This window comes from Mandrillus leucophaeus, unplaced genomic scaffold (assembly GCF_000951045.1).
Source record: "Mandrillus leucophaeus isolate KB7577 unplaced genomic scaffold, Mleu.le_1.0 Scaffold1377, whole genome shotgun sequence".
Lineage (NCBI taxonomy): Eukaryota > Metazoa > Chordata > Mammalia > Primates > Cercopithecidae > Mandrillus > Mandrillus leucophaeus.
The window spans coordinates 333547-356534 of NW_012101340.1; the positions used below are offsets into that span (position 1 = coordinate 333547).

The following is a 22988-nucleotide window of genomic DNA, read 5'->3' on the forward strand; positions in this document are numbered from 1 at the left end:
ACTTGTCAGAGGTCTGTTTAGGTTTTAAATTTTCTTATGGTTCAACCTTGGTAGTTTGCACGTGTCTAGGAATTTGTCTATTTCTTATAGATTTTCCCGTTTATTGGCATATAGTTGCTCCTTGTAGCCACTAATGACCCTTTGAATTTCTGCAGTATCAGTTGTAATGTCTCCTTTTTCATCTCTGATGTTATTTATTTGGATCTTCTCTCTCTCTCTTTTTTTTTTTTTTTAGTCTGACTAGAGGTTTGTCAATTTTGTTTAACTTTTCAAAAAATCAATTTTATATTTCATTCATCTTTTGTTATTTTCTTAATTTCAAATTTATTTATTTATGCTCTGACCTTTATTTCTTTTCTTCTACTAATTTTGGGTTTAGTTTGCTCTTGCTTTTCTAGTTCTTTAAAATCCTATGTTAGGTTTTTTATTTGAACTTTTTGTTATTTTTTTGATGTAGGCACTTATAGCTATAAACTTCCTTCTTATAAGTGCTTTTGCTGTATCCCGTAAGTTTTGGCATATTGTGTTTCATTATCATTTGTTTCAAAAAAATTTTCAATTTCTTTCTTAATTTCTTCCTTGACCCACTGGTCACTCAGGAGCATATTGTTTAATTTCCATGTATTTGTATAGTTTCCAAAATCCCTCTTATGATTGATTTGTAGTTTTATTCCATTGTGGTCAGAGAAAATGTTTGATATTATTTTAATTTGGGGGGGATATTTTAAGGCTTGTTATGTGACCTAATATATGGTCTATCCTTGAGAATGATCCATGTGCTGAGGAAAAGGATATGTACTCTATAGTCATTAGATGAAATGTTCTATAAATATCTATTAGATTCATTTGGTCTATAGTGCATTTTAAGTCTGATGTTTCTTTGTTGATTTTCTATTTGGAATACCTGTCCAATGCTGAAAGTGGGGTGTTGAAGTCTCCAGCTATTATTGTATTGGAGTCTCTCTCTTTAGCTCAATAATATTTGCTTTGTATATCTGAGTGTTTCAGGGTTGGGCCCATGTATATTTAAAATTGTTATATCCTCTTGCTGAACTGACCCATTTATCATTATATAGTGACCTTCTTTGTCTTTTCTTACAGTTTTTGTTTTGAAATCTATTTTGTCTGATATAATTATAGCTACTACTATTCTTTATTGGTTCCCATTGGCATGGAATATCTTTTTCTATCCGTTTATCTTCAGTTTATGTATGTCTTTATAGTTGAAATGTGTTTCTTGTAGAAAACAGATTAATAGGTCATGTTTTTTGGCTTTTTGTATCCAAAACTCTGTCTTTTTATTGGAGAGTTTAGTCCACTTACATTCAATGTTATTGTTGATAAATAACGATGTACTTCTACTATTTTGTTTGTTTTCTGGTTGCTTTGTGGTCTTGTCTTCCTTCTTTCCTTCCTGTCCTCCTTTTAGTGAAGATAATTTTCTCTGGTTATATGATTTAATTTCTTGCTTATTTTTTCTGTATACATTGTATGATTTTTGGTTTGAGATCACCTGATAACAACACTGTTTGCATAAACAAACAAACATGCAAGCAATAAAAAAAAACTAATTAAGACTGTATACCTTAAAAATCCCCTTGCTTTTTAATTTTTGTTGTTACTATTTGTATCTTATTGTACTGTCTACATTGTAAAAATTAGTTGTTACTATTTTTTCATTGGTTCATTGTTTAGTCTTTCTGCTTAATAGCAGTTTACACACCACAGTTACCCTGTTAAATTATTCTTTGCTTTTCTTTGTACTTCCTATTACCACTGAGTTTTGTACCTTCAGATTATTTCTTCTTGCTCCTGTTTGTCCTTTTCTTTGTGATTATAAAACTCCCTTTAGCATTTCTTGTAGGACAGCTCTAGTGATGATAAAAATCTCTCTCCTTTTTTTTTTTTTTTTTGGTCTGGGAAAGTCTTTATTTCTCCTTCATGTTTGAAAGATTATTTCACCTGATATACTATTCTAGGTTTAAAAATATTTTCCTTCAGCAATTTATATATGTCATGCTACTCTCTCCTGGCTTATAAGGTTTCTACTGAAAAGTCTGCTGCCAGATGTATTGGAGCAATTTGTTTCTTTTCTCTTGTGGCTTTTAGTATCCTTTTTTATCCTCGATCTTTGGGAGTTTGTTTATTAAATACCTTGAGGTAATCTACTTTGGGTCAAATCTGTTTAGTGTTCTATAACTTTCTTGTACTTGGATATTGATGTCTTTCTCTAGGTTTGTAAAGTTCTCTGTAGTTATCCCTTTGAATAGACATTCTACTTCTTAAAGGCCAATAACTCTTAGATTTCCCCCTTTGAAGCTATTTTCTAAAATATGTAGGTGTGTTTCATTGGTTTGTATTATTTTTTATTTTGTCTCCTCTGACTGTGTATTTTCAAATTGCCTGTGTTCAAGCTCACTCATTCTTTCTTCTGCTTGATCAATTTCGCTGTTAAAAGACTATGACGCATTCTTCACTATGCCAAATGCATTTGCCAGCTCCAGAATTTCTCCTTGATTCTTTTTAATTATTTCCATCTCTTTGTTCCTTTATCTGATAGAATTCTGAATTCTCTGTGTTGTCCTTATGTGAGTTTCCTCAAAACAGCTATTACGACTTCAATATCTAAAAGGTCACATATCTCTGTTTCTCCGGGATTGGCCCCTGGTGCATTATTTAGTTCATTTGGTGAGGTCATGTTTTCCTGGGTCATCTTGATACTTGTAGATGTACATCTGTGTCTGGGCATTGAAAAGTTAGTTTTTTTTGTTTTGTTTTGATTTTTGTAGTCTGCTCAGTTTGGGCTTGTTTGCACTATCGTTTTTGGGAAGGTTTTCCAGATATTTTAAAAGGCTTGGGTGTTCTGATCTGTATCTGCTTTAGGGCAGACCCCAAACCCAGCAGTGCTGTGGTTCTTGCAGACTCATAGAGTTACCACCTTGATGGTCTTGGCCAAGATAAATAATTCTCTGGATTACCAGGCAGAGACTCTTGTTCTCTTCCCTTACTTTCTCCGAAACAAATAGAGTCTCTTTCTGCCCTGAGTCACCTGAAGCTGGGGGGTGGAGTGACACAAGCACCCTGGTGGCCACCACCCCTAGGATTCTGCTAGTTCAGACCTGAAGCCAGCACAGCACTGGGCATTATGCAAAGTCTTCTGTAACCACTTCCTGGCTACCGCCTATGTTCACTCAAAGCCCTGGGGCTCTATAATCAGCAGGTGCCAAGGCCAGTCACACCTATGCTGTTCTTTCATTAAGGGTGATGAGTTCCCCCAGACTCCCAGGTGGGTCCAGAGATGCCATCCAGGAGCCAAGTCTAGAGTCAAAAACCTTAGAAGTCCACCTGGTATTTTATTGTACTACAGCTGAGCTGACACTCAAACCACAGGAGGCTGTCCTTCTCATTCTTCCCTCCCCTTTCCAAAGGCAGAGGAGCCTCACCTGGTGGCCTTTGCCACCTATTCCATTGTGGTCAGAGAAGATGCTTGATATTATTTTAATTTTGGGAGGATATTTTAAGGCTTGTTACGTGACCTAACATATGGTCTATGCTTGAGAATGATCTGTGTGTTGAGGAACAGGCCCATGGGGAGTAGTGCCAGACTACCACTGGTGTTCTCTTAAGGCCCAAGGGCTCTTCTGTCAGCTTGTGAGTGCTGCCTGGCCCGGGACTCACCTTTCAGAGCAACAGGCTCTCCTCTGGCCCAGGGCAGGTCCAGAAATGCCATCCAAGACCTAAGTCCTAGAATTGGGGGCCCCAAGAGCCTGTTTGGTGCTCTAACCTGCTGTGGCTGAGCTGGTATCTAAGGTGCAAGACAAAGTCCCCTTTACTTTTCCCTCTGCTTTCTCAATCAGGAGCCTCACCCTTTAGACACCACAGTTAGGAATATGCTGAGACTCATTTGTGGCTGGTAAGTCTCTGTCTCACCCAAGGCCCTTGACTTAGTACCTGGGTATTGCTGCTGGTTATTCAGGGCTCAAGGGCTATTCAGTTACCGGGTAATAAACCTGCCAGTACTGGGTCCTTCCCTTCAAGGCAGTGAGTGGTTCCCTTCTGGTCCAGGGTGTGTCTAGAAATGTCCAGGAGGTAGGGCCTGGAATAGGGTTCTTATGACTTTGGTGCACTATCCTCCTGTGGCTGAGCTGGTATTTAAGATGCAACACAAAACCTGCCCCACTCTTCCATCTTCTTTCTTCAAGTGGAAGAAGGGGTTCTCTTTTGGAGTTGCCTGGGGTTAGGGGAGGGGTGATGCTAGCACTCCCTTAGTCAGCCCAGCTGGTGTCTCAGTATGTCCCATGTCCCCCCAGGCCACTGACTCTGGGCCCAGTTCAAACCTACGACTCATTTATATGTTGCAGTCCTTGTGGCCAAGACAGCCTTTTAAGTTCATACGGGACCCCAAAGCCCTTTAGCTTACAATGATGAGGTTTGCAGGAACTCAAGTTCCAACCTCTGGGATCTGCGATTCCCCTCTGGCTAGGACTGGTTTAAATGCACACTTCATGGGTGAGCATCAGCTGAGTTGGGTCTGGTTTTGCTTTCTGCTATAACGCAGCAGCACTGAGTTCAATACCTCACAATTGCTGTGCTTTCCTTCTTCCCAGGGCACAGAAGGCACAAGGTTCTCTTCATCTTACCGCCACCTTCAGGGGATGGAGGAGGAGGTGGTGTCAGTAATCCAAGACTGTTCATTCTACCTCTTCATTGCCTTTTTTAGCGATATGAAGTTAAAAGCAGGTACTTACTGTGAGTGCTCATCTGATTTTTGGTTCTTATGAAGGTGCTTTGTGTGTGCGTGTGTAGATAGTTTTAAAATCGATGTTCTTGCAGGGGGCTTGAGGGGGAACAATTGGTGATGACTTCTATTCCACCGTCTTGCTCTACCCACTCCACCTGCCTCACATTTTAAACGCCATGCAAATTATCATTTTCTTTTTCAACAAATACTTGCTGAGCACTTTTGATGTACCAGATATTGACTTAAGCACCAGGAAAACATCAGGCAAGAAGACAAATGCGATCCCTGCCCTCAGGAGCTTGTTGTCTAGGAAGCTCAGAGAAAATAATATCAATATAGGGCACTGATCATGTGCCAGATACCCTGCTGAAGATTTATTTTACATGTCACTTAATTACTAGAGAAACACTGAAGTATTTTCTGTATTAATGCCATTTTATTGAGGACACTGACCTAGAAACGTTAAATAACATCCAAAATCACAAGGTTAATATGGCTTAACCCATGCCAACCTAACACCAAAAACAGAATTCTGAACCACTGGCTCTAAAGCATGAAACCCCAAAGCCTGTATTCTGTTTTCTGTGTTACGGTGTCTAAAGTAAATCTGATTTTGAGTAACTATTGGAACAATGATAAATGATTTTACCAAACTGAAAAATTAAACATGTATTACTAATTTCAGGATAGGTCATGTGAGCCTTGTACTTGTGAATTCTTTCGACCATCAATCCAACTACAACAGAATCTGTTGCACTTTGTTAGTGTGAGCACCTGGGTTTCTGTCTCGGTCTATTTCTTGTCATTAATGTTGATACATCATTCTGGTTTTGTATGTCTTTGTTGATCTCATGGGTCAGGCCTTACTGTGTGTTTTTGCATGTTATATTCAAATATACTACTGTAAATACACTTATATGTCTGTAAACATACTCAGTAAATGTAATACTATAATCATTACTATTCCATTCTTTTCACAAATCTTCAGTTGTTCCTCCAATTTTTTTCCTTCCCTTCTATTTTGTGCTGTTCTCTTGCTGTTTGATCTTTTCTGTTGTACTTTTTCCTCTCTGCATTCTGCACAGGTTGTTCTCTCTCTGCTACACAGCTACTACTTCTTCACTTCCTTTCTTGTTTTGACTAAAATACCTCTAAACATATAAACTTTTTCTTCACTCACATAAATTTGCTGGCATCTATACTCACCATGCTACCAAAAAAAAAAAAAAAAATTCTTTCAGTAGGAAAAGCTGTTTCTCTGCAATGCTACAAAAAAGAACTGTTTATTTTTTGTTTGTCTTATTTTTAAAGCAATACTAAAAGCAGTGTGGTATAGGCAAAATTATAAACACACTGATCAACAGGACAGAATAGCTAGCCCAGAAGTAGCCCCAGAAGACTTAAGAACTCAACTCTATATATTTTCAAAGGAGTATCAGAAATCAATGGGAGGGATAGATTATCCAATAAGTTATGTTGAGAACATTCGATATGTGGAAAAATGTACCGTATTACTACCTCACACAAGGCACCAACATTTTTTATGAATGTAGGAGTTTAGAGTAATAAAAAACTGCACAGGAGAAACAAAATTTCAGCTGAGGAAAGATTTTCTAGTCATTAAGGCAATATGAAAATATCAAGGCTGGGCGCGGTGGCTCAAGCCTGTAATCCCAGCACTTTGGGAGGCCAAGACGGGCGGATCACGAGGTCAGGAGATTGAGACCATCCTGGCTAACACGGTGAAACCCCGTCTCTACTAAAAAAATACAAAAAAATACTAGCCGGGCGTGGTGGTGGGCGCCTGTAGTCCCGTCTACTCGGGAGGCTAGGAGAATGGCGTAAACCCGGGAGGTGGAGCTTGCAGTGAGCTGAGATCCGGCCACTGCACTCCAGCCTGGGCGACAGAGCCAGACTCTGTCTCAAAAAAAAAAAAAAAGAAAAAAGAAAAGAAAATATCAAGAAGACAATCTGTTAATAAATTTCACCATAAATATGAGCACGATAACATCACCAAACTTCATGAAGACAGAATAAATAGCAAACTAGGAAAAATACTTGTTCAAATATGATGGATTATTAGCCTTATTTAAAAAAACAAAAAAACAAAAACCTCTTCAAACAAATAAGAAAAAATGCTAACTCCAAAGGAAAAGTATGCAAAAACAGTAACAGACAAGTCACCAGAAGGGAAACACAATGGATAATAATAAATCACTAAATTTGTTTTAGCCTCACTGGTGGTTAAAGAAATGTACAGTGAACTGAATTTCTCAAAGATTTGTAAAGACTTTAAAAAGCACAACACTTCATGCTGGAAATAGTGCCACGAGACAGGAAACAGTGCCATATACACGATGTATGTGTAACTGTTAACAGACACATACATCTACCTAACCTTCTGGAAAGCAAGTTGGCCATATCTATTAACAGCCTCAAAATATGGATACATTCCAATCCAAGATTTCTACTTTCAGGAATCAATCCCAAGGAGAGATGCTGTCAAAAAGTTAAGAGCAAGGATGTTCATTGCAGCATTACTTATAGTACCATTAAGAAAGAAAGAGAAAGAAAGAAACTAAATGTTTTACCTAAGAGTGTAATAGTTAAATCATGGTATTTACATATTATTGAATATTACACAGCTATTGACTTAAACTGGGAAAAAAGTGTAATAACTTTTTAATGATATAATAGCTGTAAAAAGCAGGAAATAAAGTTGAATGCTAGCATAATCTTGTTAGGTTAAATACAAAGAAAATATATCAAATATTAACTGTATGTTCTCAGTATTGATAAATTATAGGCAGTTTTTAAAAATATTTTTCTCTATTTACTAGAGTACTGCAAAAAATAGTAACTACACATTACTCTTAAATGGAATTTTAAAGAATAAAGCATAAAGGAATTAGTTATTTCCAGTTTTGAAAACAACCTTCCCTCAGTGATGAGATACTGGAAAATGACAGTGGCTTCACTGTTTTGAATTTGCTAATAATTTTTACCATGGATTGGATGTGCTAATCTTTCAGAATGTGTTAACTTCATAAATACATTTGGTTTCTCTAGTCCCTATAAGTATATAATTCCCAAAATGCCATCTTTGTAGTCTTCTACTCAAATTAGAGAAATTAGGTAATTTGCAGGATGATCAGACGTTGTCTCTGAAAAGTTTATATACTGAGGTTTTTATAAAAGGTATTCTAGAATCTTGCAGTCAGAAGTGTGGTCTGCAGACTGGCAGCATCAGCAGCAGCTAGAAACATTGAAAATGCAAAACCTTTGGTCCTACCCCAGATTTACTGAATCAGAAACTGCATTTTAATAACATCTCCAGTTGATTTGTAGGCACATTCATGTTTGATAACCATTGGTGTAGACCACATATTCTAGTTCTAACTACATGTCTACAATGCAACTATAGTCCTCCTTTAAAACTTAATCTATGTTCATGTCCTAAGTACCAGTACTATCTTTATGGTCCGAGTTCTAAACATTTTCTTAGAACAAGAGCGGCTTCCAACTAATGAATGGGACATACCCTAAAAATATATTGGTAGGTCAGTTGTTAACAACTTATACAGTAGTATTACTAATGCTAGATTTGTAGGTCATCTTAAAGTAGCTTGCTTAACTCATAATGTAGTTGAAAAAGACTAATTGCATTTTAATCATTTTTTTATGGGAAAGTATGTTCCCAGTTCTAACAGTTCTAACAGAAGATTCTAGGAAAGCCTGATACTGCCATCAACACAGGACTCCCAGATGGACACAACTGTTAGTATTTGTGTATATGTATACAATTAGTGGAGCTGATACTCCTATTCTGAAAAAGTTCTAAACACAAGAATAAAATGTATTAAAAAGACAGGAATGTCAAGCGTTGCTATTTACTCATTCACATTTTCTCCCAATTTTATTTTGACCAAACACAATGGTAAGATCACTTCAATGGTTTGAAACAGGTTTGTGGATACATGAAGCATCTAATGGAAAACCTAGAGATGGGTGGATACTCTAACGTGTAAACATACCTATTAATAACAAATGTACATTGTTCTTCTATATTTTTTTTGCTCGTATGTTGAACTGTCACTCAAATGTAGTTAATTTCATTGGACAAGGTATAAGGGCTTGCCAATTTCCAAACTCTGGCAATCTGAAATCCCTAGTAGTCATTCTGGAACTGCTATTGTTTATAGCATATGATTTTAAATATTGCTTTGTTCTAATATGCCTCCTCCATCCCCAAATACACATTCATCTTTTATGCCTTAAAAATGGACTTCTCAGTAGGAACAAAGGAAATTTAACCACTGTCTATTATGGCGAGAACCTATTTCTGACACCACCACAAGATCTAGAGAAAGCACTGAACTTCTGTGCCAAGCCTGTGGGAAGGGGGCGTTGGGGTCATGGGAGAGGGAAGGAGAAGCTTCTGTCTTCTAAGACTCCAGGTTATTTCAGAATGTACAAGTTACCTTTTTGATTTAATAAAAGGTTTTAGGTAACATTGTTAGAAGAAATTTAAACCTTTACAAAAAAATAATTCAAACTGATTCAAAGATGCAGAATTCATCAGATTATCTTATAGATACCAGTGTGACTTAATTCTCCCTAGATTTTATGAACAATTTTTATTAATAGAAATCAAACTTATTGTCCAAAGTGACAATATATCAAAGAAATACATACCAAAACCTGCTGCCATTATAGGTTTTAACATTTTTATTGCATATTTACAATGTATGGAACATTATAAGGATTTACAGTAGAAGCCAAATTTCCCAGCCCTTAAAATTTTAACAGGAAAAATCGAATAAACCATACATATTTTTGAAAATGAGCATTAGAAACACACAGATGATTATAATTTTATAGGCTAATACAGGTGAATGCTGTGTGTAATAGAACAGCTGGGAGAGGTAAAACAGAGTGGATAAGAAAGTCATCAGAGTGTGAAAAAACTACAGCTGGGTGGTACTGAATCAAGAGACAATATTGAAAATATTTTTAAAGGCTAAAATGTGCCGTAAGAGCATAGCTATCCCCTATGCAAAACTGTGAGGTAGAATTTTTCCCACCCCGTTTTCTGCTCTTCTGACCACCATTTGCGGGACTTCTCTGCCCAGGTGACTCTCTCTCACATTGCTATACCTGGGACTTACTAGCAACACATGGTTTCCACTACTCCCTCAACCTCATCACAAAATAACCTTTTCTGTTCAATGATCAGTTTTACTTTACCTACTGAAAACGGGTGGTGAAAGTTAGTAACATAAACAAACAAGTGCTGTTTCTTCTAGCTAACATATCACCATGGTTGGGCTTTAACCTTTCAAGGAGTGAAATATTGCTAAAGTTTCAGGCATAGGAACTCCTTGAGGAGCTGTTTGGGGCAGACAGGTCTTTGCTTTGCTCAAATAGCTCCAACTGCCATTCTCGACCATGTATAATGCTATTGTTATTCCAAACTCGCTTCTTCTAATATTCAATATGGATCATAAAAATAGTTTACACCTTTATGCATATCAAAATACAAAATACAGGGCACAATAAAAACTGAACTGGAAAAAGGTATGACAGTTTCTTTTAAAACTACCCTGTGACCCAGCAATTCTAATCCAAGGAATTGACCGCAAAGAAATGAAAACCTATGTTTACAAAGACTTATATAAGAATGGTCATAGCAGCTTTATTTATAATGGCCAATTCTGGAAACAGTCCAGGTATCTATCAATAATAGAAAATTAAATAAACTGTAATATTGTCATACAGTGGAATACTACTCAGCAATAAAAAAGAACAGCAATAAAAAAATGAAGCCTTGTAGAAAAGCATACATGTTGTGTGAATCTACATATAAATTTATATAAAGTTTTACAACAGAAAATCTTAGGAAAACGAACAGTGGTTGCCTTTGAGGGTCAAGTAGGGACAGGAATTGACTGGAAAGGGCCATGTGGAAACTTTCTAGGGTGGTGATATTGTTTCCTATTTCCATAGCAGTATATGCATTTGCCAAACCTCAGTGAACATGTATGTTCTATGCACTTCATTGTATGCTAATCTTATGTAAAAAAAAGCCAACAATGAACTCTAGTTAATGATATGCAGTTTAAAATGCATCAAATAATATGAACTGATGGATATGACAAAGCAAGCACAGGTAATGCTAATTAGCATCTAGTGAGTACACTATACATTTTAACTTTTTAAGTGTACCTGATAATTTTCATAACAAAATGTTGGGTAAACATATAGGGTGCAATGTTTACCAAATAATGCTGCTGAGAATTTCATTATTGATGTTAGGACAGTATAATCATCAAATTCTTCTAAGTGTCCATTGATAAGTAAGTTTCTCTTAAAGGCTTCTGAGACTATTTCTAAGTGTGATGTGAGCAATCAGTTCTCAAATCTACCCTGGTTTGTAATTGTCAAAGTGGTATTTCGATCCTCTCACACCTTTACAAAATCTAATAGATATATTTTGATATGTTCTGAGCAAATTTGTTGGCCATAAAGATAAGAGTTCAGATGAGAAAACATTCCTAAGAGAAAAACCAAACACAGAAATTTATTTTTCCAGACTAAAAAAGAATCTGTAACTGTAATAGAAAAGACATGAGGCTTGGTCATAGTGAGTGAGCTACTGTGTTCTGAGTGGAAAGGCATCCAGTCATCTCTCATTTTTCCCCCAAGAGAGATGCATTTGGACCCTATAAAGACATAGTATTCAGCTCGTAAAGACTTCTAAGGTGCCTCCTGGAGATTCACTGGAAACTGGCTTGAGTTCAATAGCCCTTTTGTCAGAAAGTTTTCTACATGCCTAACTTAAAATCCCTAATAACACTGTTCCTGATAACTAGCAGTTGATAACTATTTTCAGTTAAGAATTCCTATAAAATTACATATAGGAATTATATATAGCCTCATAAAGTTCTAAAAAAAAAATCTTTAAAAAATGTGCCCACTGCTTTCAAAATATTTCATCATAGTTCTGGCTGTCTTTTGATCTCTAAGTTCTTCATGTTCTAGTACAGGTTCTGCTTTTTCTTGAAGTACAGGAACGAGTGTTTATTCTCAAGCTTTCATGTTTGCTTTAAAATTCTGCAGTAATGTTGAGTCATATTAAGTGTCATACCCACGAATGTTTTTCAGTCTTAGACTCCCCTGTATTTATGCCAGCTCATGGAGTGTCCTTAGTTCTGTGCCTCTATTATAGTATCAGTTGGCCATTTTCTGTTCATCACTGCCTGAGTTTACCAAGAGACTGCTCCTAAGCATAACCAGCACTAATTGTGGTCTTGTCATGTTTTGTTGTTGGGTTTTTTTTTTTTTAACCTCATTATTGGGATACTTCATAAATAACAGATTTATGCTCTTGTTGTCTACTGGTTGGTGCTTGCTCACTAATACCAACACCTAGTATGACTTGCTTTTACTTGTGTCTATTAATGGGGTTACATCACACTCTGTCAACCTCAAAACATGATACTCACCACTTGTCTTCCATCTTGCTGGTCTATTATCTTCCTATAAAAACAGCTAATTTGTCAGATTTCAAAGCCTTATTTACTGATGAGCTTACCAACTGTACCTTTTGTATCTTCAGTGTGTTAATTCTGAACGTACATTCTGACACACTAGTGAACTGGAGGTGAGGGTGAAGGGGTGGTGGAGCTAATGGGGCAGGGGGGGCAGCGAACATAAGCAAAGTGCCATTTCCTCACCATCCCATGCTTGTCATGTGAGACAACAGAAAGAAAAAAGAATACTCTTTTCTATTCTGAAAAGATAATTATAGCAATGATACTTTCCATTCTGTTTATTTCTGGATATTTTGGTTTCAACACTTCTTTATATATTTTATCCTCGAAATTGGTATGACTTCTCTATTTTACAGTCCCAGAGAAATTCTCAGATTTTTTTGTAACCAAGGTCACAGTAAATAGCAAAGCCAGATTTTTGAAGCCAAGTATTCAAGCTCCAAACACTTTCCATTATATTCATTACAGTTCTTGTTTTAGCTGGTATGGTCTTTCCTCTACAAGTATTGCCATTATTTATGCTTCTTAGCTAAACCTAGACTTTTCAGTAGCATGTATGAAAGTCAAATAATGTCAAATGGTAAGTTTCTACTTCATCTCATCAGGGTATTTGTTGCTCTATATACCAGCATAGTATATTTTTTACTCCCAACTGAAGCTTTTCATTTTTAGGCTTGAAAGTTAACAAGAAGTCTACTAATTAGGTTAACTGCTTAGTTATGTTCCAGCCATGTTTTTAATGCTAGAGAATTTTTCCTTTGGGGGCTTAAGAAAAGATATCCTAATCATACAGATCTCACTACTGATAATATACTTAATGGTGCTTGTTTCTGCCTGTACTGAAGATGTAAAGGACATTAGCAGCCACAGTATGTTTAGTTTTTAGTAGCAACAGTATTTTACTATGGCCTTGTGTATTTTGGGTAGGATGTGAGAAGGGGAGGAGTACATAATAATGCCCAATCTCTACTGGCAAGTAACTTACAATATAGTAGAGAATTCTGACTATTTCTTCGAATGTAGACCACATAGTGAGACAGATTCAGCTAACTTCATAATCACATAATTGGTAAAAATGGGTTTAGATCAGAGAGTATGGTTTACTCATCACTATCAGTAAGGTAACTTAATTGTCATGCTCATACTAAGGAGTATGACACTAATAATAATACCACTCCATATGTCAGCTAATAAGATAATGAAATAACAAACACGTTAAGACTAGCTAACACATGGGAGCAATAGCCAATGTAAATTTCTATAAAGTGAGAAGTATTCAATCTTCTACCTAGCAATGAAGCCTACACCTGCCATCAATATCCCAGCTGGCAGGCTGAGCAGTTTCATCAACATCACCAATGAGTCACCAGAACAGAACAAAGTCACCAACAATGAGGACTGGGAACAAAGCCAATCTGACCTAAAATGAAGTTATCATTTTTGCATCATAACTCTGCTGGGTTAGACATGTGTGAAGAACAGATGCCAAAATGCCATTAAATATTAAGTTTACACAGGAGCAAACAAATGATAAGATGAAAGAAAAAAAAATCCTCAAACAAACAAACAAAAAACCCCAAAAAACCAAACAAAATAAAACTAATCCTGCCAGCATTTCAATAATTCCCTGAGATGGGCTAAAGGAATGTGGGAGGTTGTGACATATACCAATTAGAAATGAGTGGTTCTTACGGAGATTTGCAAGCTGATGTTAATTTATGACATAGAAACAGCTTGTGGAGGCCGGGCGTGGTGGCTCATGCCTGGAATCCCAGCACTTTGGGAGGCCGAGGCGGGCAGATCACGAGGTCAGGAAATCGAGACCATCCTGGCTAACACAGTGAAACCCGTCTCTACTAAAAATACAAAAAATTAGCCGGGCATGGTGGTGCACACCTGTAGTTCCAGCTACTTGGGAGGCTGAGGCAGGAGAATGGTGTGAACCTGGGAGGCGGGGCTTGCATGGGGCTGAGCGGAGATCGCACCACTGCACTCCAGCCTGGGCGACAGAGCGAGACTCCGTCTCAAAAAGAAAAAAAAAGAAAGCAAAAGAAACAGCTTGTGGTTTCAAACATATTGCAGTCACTTTTTTCACATGTTCACTTTAAGTGAGCTATGACCCTATGGAAAAAAGTCACTTTAGGGCATTGTTGGATTTTCATTCATAACTCTGTGTATGTACAGACACACATATGAAAGCAGCAGCAAATTTACAGATGAGGAGCAATGACATTCAATATGTTAAAATCAGACTTGACCTCATGTGAAACACTCCATTTACAAATAACATTTATGAATCCGGCCTTATTTTACTTTTTGTAGGTAGGATAGCTTAAGTTATATAAAAATTAACTCATTTGGCAATTATAACTCTATGAGTTGATGGTGGAATTACTAACAAACCAGTTCCTTTCTAAGCAAAGTCTTAAGAAAAACATTCTAACTACTCTGAAATTCAGTAGAAGAAACAGATATTGAGTATTGATATTCAGTTATTGAGTATAACTAAATATCTAAAGTAGTATCTAAGAATCTAAGAATAGATTCACTTGTAAGTCAGTTCTAACTTTAAAAAATAAGTATATTTAAAACATACTTCAGACTGCAATATAACAGGGATTATTACTAATGCCTATAATACACCATTCATATTTAGGAGGACTGGGCATCTGTTATGCATGAGCAAGACTGGGAATGAAGAAGACAAGATTCTTTCCCTCAAAAGAGCTTAGTGGGTACAGACATAAACAACTGTAGAATGTGACTAGCACCATCATGAAGACTGAAATAAATAATCACAAAAGTTCATACTCATAGTAGTAAAGCCCCAAAGGACTGAGAAGATTATCAAGTATAGAAAGAACTTCCTGGATGTTCTCAGAAGCAGTGACCACATAAGACAAGAGGGAGCAGTTGAACTTTGCCCTGAATTTCCTGGCATGTTTGACTAGGAAAAAAGGCTGCACCATTAACCTAAATTGTTCCAGAAGGAAAAGGTGATAAATATTGTAAATCTTTAATCAAGGTTGAAATGTCAAGTAGGCAATTAAAAAGAAGTACAGGTCTAGATTTCTGGACCAGATATGTAATCCAGAATACTGGTATAAAATAAAAACCATAAGGATGAGATACCTAGAGAAGAGCCAAAAGCATTCTGAGGACAGGATCTGAGAGAGCACATGTTCAGCAGGCACATCTTAAATTAGGGTTATGCGACTGTACTCACAGTTATTTCAGAGGATAGCATCTTCAAGGAAGGAGACACTGTCTAGGAAAGGTTGCTCAATGGTGTAAATGTTGCAGAGAGAAAAGGGTAAGGGATTCAGACAGAGAAAAAACCATTCAGTTTGGTAACTGGAGGCCACTGTTGACTTTCAAAAGAAGTTTCAGTAGAGTACTATGTAAAACCAGACTACAAGGTGCCGAGTAGTGAGTGATGAGGATGTAGGGGCATTGGATGTGGATTTCTCCAAGAAGTCTGTCAGTGAAGAAGGTTGGAAAATCCAGGTTAAGAGGGAGGGTTTTTTTTTTTTTTTTTGCATCGGAGGATACATGAACATGTTTGTAGATCTCAAAAAGGAACCAGTATACAACTCGTTTATAATTTTGTAACAACTACAAGCCTAAAAAATAATTTTTAATCTTTTAAAAAATTTTCTGAAATAAAAATACACAAAATTTAAATTATATGCATTTCACCATTTAAACTTAATACAAACTTAAAAGCACTAGCATTTCATGATAAATTTTATTTCTAAAGGAGTCATACAGTTCTGTTACTGGACTACTTAAGAATTTATTTTGCTTTTAGACTATAATGAGAAACTAAATTTTATTAACAATTGCTATTTTAGTTCCAGAAAGATTACTCTGATATAAAGGATTACACTGAAGTAATTATGTATGCCTTCTTCCTCAGCCCTCCTCCCCTAAAGACAAAGTATCTTCAGGGTAGTTAATAATTTTGAGAATATTTTTCAAGTTGAAGAAGAGAAAAATTAGAAATAGTATTCCATTATTAATAAGTTCTTAAAGATCTAAATTGTTCACAATAATTTTTCATGATAAACATGCTTATTTATTATATATACATGCTTACATATGAATTTCCTGTCTAAAACACATGCAACCACCATGAAAAAACAAATATTAAACCATCTTCACAGTCCTAAGAATGCCCTTTTAAATAAGGCACTCATGTTTAGAAATAGGATGTAACTACTAAATTAAATAAGATGTTTAAAGAAGTCTTTTATTAAGCACAAACAACTTTTAATACGTTATCAATACAAATAGGAAAAGGTCTTTTAATGACTATGATATATCAAAGATCTGAAAGGTTTTCTCCATATTGACACAATAAAAATAATCAATTCTGAAGAATTACAAAGTAAAATTTTGAGGACACCACTATTTACTAATAAGAGTTTAACTACTGCCTAAATTTACTAAATCACCTGTGGAGGAAGGGCAACCTTTTTTTTTTTTTTTTAATAGAGAAAATTCCTACTCTTATTAGCACCATTCAAAGCTTATTATCAGTTGTTTATCTACAAACTGACAGGTCAGGTAAAGCTTTAAAGCAAGTTTTCAGTGCAATGTTTATAGTTCCTTCTTTTAAGATACTTGGGAGTCTACAGCCTCGAAGCATGTTAAGTAATTATGCCTTGGTAATAGCAAGGTGTTAACATATAAAGAGAAATGTGTCATGAAAAGAAATGAGACTTATTTTGGCTGTGAAATGTATCTTAATGTGTGGTGGCTAATGCTGTAGTATGTTGACAACATGCGGGATTATGAACTGCAAATCTGTAGGTAGCTGGTAGCTATTAGCTCTCTGTGGTCACCATTTCAGGATGTCTCAGTTGCTGCCTTTTGAGATTAACTAGTTTCATCCTGTCTCTGATGTGTTCTGCAGTAGAAGCCATGTCACTTGGACTCCCGAAATATTGTTCGGTTCTAAAAATCCAAACACACAGAAAAACCTCAGATTAATACAAATCCATTAACCGCAGTGAATACAAATAGAAGCAAAAGTTTACCATAAAAAATCTACATGAGATAGCCTATGTGTAAATATCAGTTTATCTGTGATCATACCGTTTATCTGTGAGCAGGAAATTCAGCAGGAAAAACATTTTTTTAAATGGCATAAAATACATTAAGACATGAGAAAAATACATTGGTGGTGTAAAGGTTATATCATGTGTACTTATGAGATAGTAGCAACAAACCAAACAATGAAACACTGGAAATATGTGGGTCCAGAAGCATACACAAACACAAAATTTATACATGTACTTGAGTACTACTGGCTGGGGACACCACTTGTCTATACAGCTAGCAAGCAAAATAAATATTCTTTATAATGTTATGACATTGGTACATTAACAGATAAAATCATTAATTTTATTCTACTCTCAAAGATACTGTATTCAGAGTCACAGAATATTTTTAGAGCTGGAAGATTTCTTAGAAATTATCACGCTAATTTATTTTTTAGATCAGAAAAGTGGAGCCTAGAAAGTTAAATGATGTAAGCAAAGTCGCACAGGGAAAAACTAGAATTTGAACCTAGGTCTTCGAGCAGTGAATCCAGAGAGACCATCAATCTCTTTTACCAGGAGAAGGTATAAAAGACAAATCTGTCCAACCTGTCAAACTATACATGGTATAAACAGATTACCATTATATTAATAATTATGGAAAACATTACACACAACTTTGGGAAATATTTAATTTAGCAAAATACCTAAAAGACATATAAATAAGTTTTAATATGAATATAAAGTGGAATAAAATAGCAATTCCAAAATGTTAAAGGTAGATGTGAACTTTGAATATACAGTACTAACATTCTTTTATCTTAAAAGGATGAGGAAATGACACATGGACTATCTGTGAAACACAGACAAGAAGCTGAAGCAAGCATAAAAGGGAGAGGTGTTCCTAGGCTGACATGGGTAGAACAGGAGGCTGATTGTGTGACAACTGGTTGTGAAATGTAGGAATCAGGGAGGGTAAGGGATCCTGGAATGGAACAACCAGAAACATACCTATAATTATGTTACTAGGTTACTAGCTGAAATTTGTTCTCTTTTATTGCAGATGTAGGTGACTTTAGCCTACTTCCAATTGTTCAAGTTTAGGTGTGGCTTGAGATAACATAAGTATAGACTATGAATAATATTCTTTCAAGGGAATAAAATGCCATCTTTTCAATATCAATCCCAAATAATCACTGGAAGATCATAGCACAGTAGTAGCAGTGCTTATTATGTGTCAGATCTGTTTTAAGTACTTTATATTTATTTTGCTCAGGTAATTCCCACGCCCCCGTAACCTGAGGAGGTAGGAGTGTTACATGGCTGTTTTTAGATTAGGTAATTGAGGCACAAAGGTTAAGTGGCTTGCCCAAGGTGTTATAGTGAGTAGGTGGTAGAGCTGAGACCTCTGGCTCCAGAGTACACAGACTCACTCCATCACACTATACCACAATGTTAAAGATACTTGTATTTTTATTTAATGGTTTGTTTACTCTATCATTTGAATTAAATATCCTCTGGATTATCTCTAAATTATTTTCACTAAGAATCAGATCTAAATCACCAGGGATGAAGTTCCTCCTGATTCTTTTCCTGGTCCATTTCTTTTGCATCAGATTATTTCATATTTTTATCACTGACTATTTGAAATGGAAAGGTGTAAGAAAATCAGGATCCCATCCCTTCACACATAAAGAAATTAGAACGCCATATAACACAGTACAAAGAGAATAGGTTTGGAGTCACACAGACAGACCTGAGATTGTATCCTTACTCTAACACTTAGAAGCTGTGAAATCCTGAGAGCCTTACTTAATCTCTCTGGGCCTCAGTTTCTTCATTTGTAAATCAGGAATAATCATACTGGTTTGGTCCTCTTTGGTCAAAAGAAGGTGAAATGTTTCACTTGGTACTTGGCATATACTATGAACTCACTAACCATTAGTCCCTTGTCCCCTCTTCCTTTTCCTGAATGAAGCCTCAAGTCACACTATTCCCTACCATCATAGCCCAGGCTAGAACCCAGTGTCTTAATCTAGTCAATGATCATTCTACAACAAGCTGTCAAGAAGCAACACATCTGATGTCAGCAAGTACCATTACTGGCTAAGAGGTGTGGATTTCTTTTCATTTTAAACTAATTTATCGTAGGAGTTAAAGCTGTGGACCAAACCTAATTTATTTGGCTTTTTAAAGAATAGATTTCCTCTTTTAATGATTTCACTTTAAGACCACATCAATAAAAAATAAAATTATAAGAACATGCCCCATACCCATCAGGATAAACTACAGGAACAGTTAATCTATCCAAAAGTGATTTCCCAACTGCTTCAATTTCATCAAATTGCTCCTCATCATTAATAGCTTCAGGCTCTTCTGGACAGTCCTGCAAAATCTGCAGCAAATAAAAGAGCAACATCAATTAAGAGACACAGAAAGGTCTGCAGTTTCAGAGGATCCAAAAAAAAAAAAAAGAGAGACAGAAAAGAGAGAAATGGAATCAAGCTCATACAAATGTGGTAGATTATAAGGCATTTTCTTGTTCTTAGCATCTTCAGGTATACCACTATGTAAGATTGGTCTATTATTGGCAAAATTCTTCAAGAAATTCAAACAACAAAATGAAATACATAATTCCTACTAATAATATGGTGATTTCCAAGAAAGAAAATGCTAGACTACTATTTGGAAAATAAGTTCAACCTATCCTTAAGAAGTATTTTTTCATTTATTAAGTAGCCATTTATTGAATAGTTTACTCTATGTTTATTTAGCAGCCTGGAAGGTGAAGGAGGTATAGACTGTTCTCAAAAGGCACACAGACATTACAAATGAAAAATTATATGAATAAAAAACAACACAGAGTACAAATATATAACTGATGTGACAACTTAGCTCGATGATAATATTTAACAAGTGATCTGCTGGCTTGAGTTAACTGCCGTAAAATGATTAGGTTATAATTCAAATATGGGAATCTCTATAGTCCTTGATGAGATACTGTTCTTCACTTCACCCTAACCATTACTATTTAAATTAAACCACAAGAAAGAACTGCAAAATTTGAGAGACAGAGAAGAAAAAGAAGTATTCATTTTTACAACTTTTCTTTGCATTACACTTTAGGGAATTCAATCATGTTTACTTCAGCATTACTCATAAACAGACATTTTTGTATTTTAAAACTCAAGATTTAATTCAGATATTTTTCTAATCATTATACTAGACAATTTGCTTATAGTTGTGGTTATTTATATTTATGCTTAATGGTATAAAATAGAATACAGTCAAGAGGAAAGTAATATCTGATAAAGGGTTTTACTTAAGTTTGTACAACCTAAGTAAATCAAATTTAAATCAAATTTACTACAAGCAAGATAAAGGCTAGGTAACAGAAAATGGAAACAACTTTGTATTCAAAAAAACCTTTCAACTCTATTCATTCTTATATGACCTCATAAAAAGGTAGTTAAAAGTAGTATCCTAAAAAGTCATCAGTGGGCCAGGCACGGTGGCTCATGCCTGTAATCCCCGCACTTCGGGAGGCCGAGGCGGGTGAATTACAAGGTCAGGAGATCGAGACCATTCTGTCTAACACAGTGAAATCCCGTCTCTACTAAAAAATTAAAAAAATTAGCTAGGTGTGGTGGTGGGCGCCTGTAGTCCCAGTTACTCGGGAGGCTGAGGCAGCAGAATGGCGTGAACCTGGGAGGCTGAGCTTGCAGTGAGCCGAGATCGTGCCACTGCACTCCAGCCTGGGTGACAGAGTGAGACTCCGTCTTGAAAAAAAAAAAAGTTATCAGTGGTGCTACACATTGGGCCAATGGTCACCCTTTGACAGTGAGGTGGTGGGGGGAGCAGTACTGTGACTACAGGAACGGAGGGGAGCTTCTGGATGCTGGTAATGTTTTTTTGAACGGTAAACTGATTACACAGGTGTGTTCACTTTGTGACATCTCACTGCACAGAATACTTGTGGTCTGTATGTTTTCTATGTTAACAGTATACTTCATAATAATAAAAAATTCTCATTGAAACAATCAGTAAACAAGTTACACCATTTTGTATACTTCTATTTATTAGGCCCATGTTCATCAAACACTGATCTATGGAGTTCAATGACGAGCTGAGAATGAGTTAACTACGGACACTTCCCAACAGATGTACTTCATAACTCAGAAACTGTTTAATTCCTGAGGTTCCTTGCAACATCTGTTCTACGGATCAAGTTAGGTTTGCTAATATCTTAAAGTGTATTGAACATTCCCTATGTATAAACTTTTATTGTAAGAGATCAAAACAAAATTAACTACATAATAAAGTTCCTTTTCAGAATGGATATGTAAGGCTTGGGTACAATAAATTCCTACTACAAAGAGTAAGAAAAAAGTTCTATTGAAAATGTGTCCAAATAACCCTGCATATTTTATTTTTTGTTTCTGGAATTAATGACCTTAATTCACTGAATAATAAATTCTAGAATGAATCTTTAAAGAACCCATATAAAAAAGCATTTTACTTTTGTCCTTATTTTTTTAATGTTCCTACTTTATAAAATCACAAGGTGCCTTTTAAAAAATGTGTGACAATTAATAGCAGTTGCCAAAGCAAAAAGTTTCCCTTCCAGGCATAACGAAAGAGATTGAACTCATGATACTCTAAAGAACAGAGGGCATATTCTGGACACCAGGCTTGGTGAGGAGACAAGTGTAAAGAGAAGACTACCACGTGGTTCTAGATTTCTTTAATCACAGCTCTCCAGCACTGGTAAGAATCAAGAATTTAATTTGAACTCTCTAAGGCAATATATTATATCTAAGCAAACTGTAACAATGGAACTAATATAAATATTGAAAAATAGATCAGTCATATAGTTACATTACTAAAATTAACATACTTTAAACACATATAATAAATACCACTGAGAATATCATTTAAAAAAAAAAAGCAAACCTTTTCAGCATTTGAGTGAAATGCAATAGCCATTTCCAACCTATGTACTCTCTCTTCAGATGCTATTGTAAATTGTTTCCATACTCTGTTCAATCGAGGAAGTGTATCCCCAGATGACCGAGAAGTGCAACGCAAAGACTGGCATAACACCACTGTGGCCTGTAGCAACTGTCTGCCATAGTCATAAGTGCTCTAAAAAAGAAAAGGAAACATAAAATTATAAAAAAAGAATTCTTAAGAGAAGGATGAGGAAAGTGTGCAGGAAGACTGTCCTTACAATTAAGTGACACTACTAGAAATCAATACTGAATAAATCTAGTGGCACTTATTACTACAAATTATCTGTGTGTATAAATAATAAAGGGGAAGCAATATTTTTGGTTAGTTTATAATAAGTTTCTTGGCCAGGCACAGTGGCTCATGCCTGTAATCCCAGCACTTTGGGAGGCTGAGGTGGGAGGATCGCTTGAACCTAGGAGTTCAAGACCAGCTTGGCCCACATAGCAAGATCCTGCCCCCAAAAAATGAAAAAAAAAAAAATTGGTTGAGTTTGGCCACACTTGCCTATAGTCCCAGCTACCTCGGAGGCTGAGGCAGGAGGATCACTTGAACCCGGGAGTTGGAGGATGCAGAGAACTATCATTGTGCTACCACATTATATCGTAGGTGACAGAGCAAGGCCTTGTCTCAAAAAAA

General features: G+C 36.0%; 1 protein-coding gene across 1 annotated transcript in view; it reads right to left on the minus strand.

Moving 5' to 3' along the window:
* Window positions 1-16525: 16525 nt before the first annotated feature.
* The window catches only part of SESTD1 (SEC14 and spectrin domains 1), a 164762-nt gene continuing 158299 nt past the window's right edge, over window positions 16526-22988 (minus strand). The window contains exons 16-18 of the mRNA XM_011973441.1: window positions 22293-22484; window positions 19613-19734; window positions 16526-17253 (exon numbers count right to left, since the gene is read on the minus strand). Coding sequence (XP_011828831.1) covers window positions 17124-17253; window positions 19613-19734; window positions 22293-22484 — 444 coding nt within the window. The 3' untranslated portion in view covers window positions 16526-17123. The remainder of the gene's footprint in view (window positions 17254-19612; window positions 19735-22292; window positions 22485-22988) is intronic.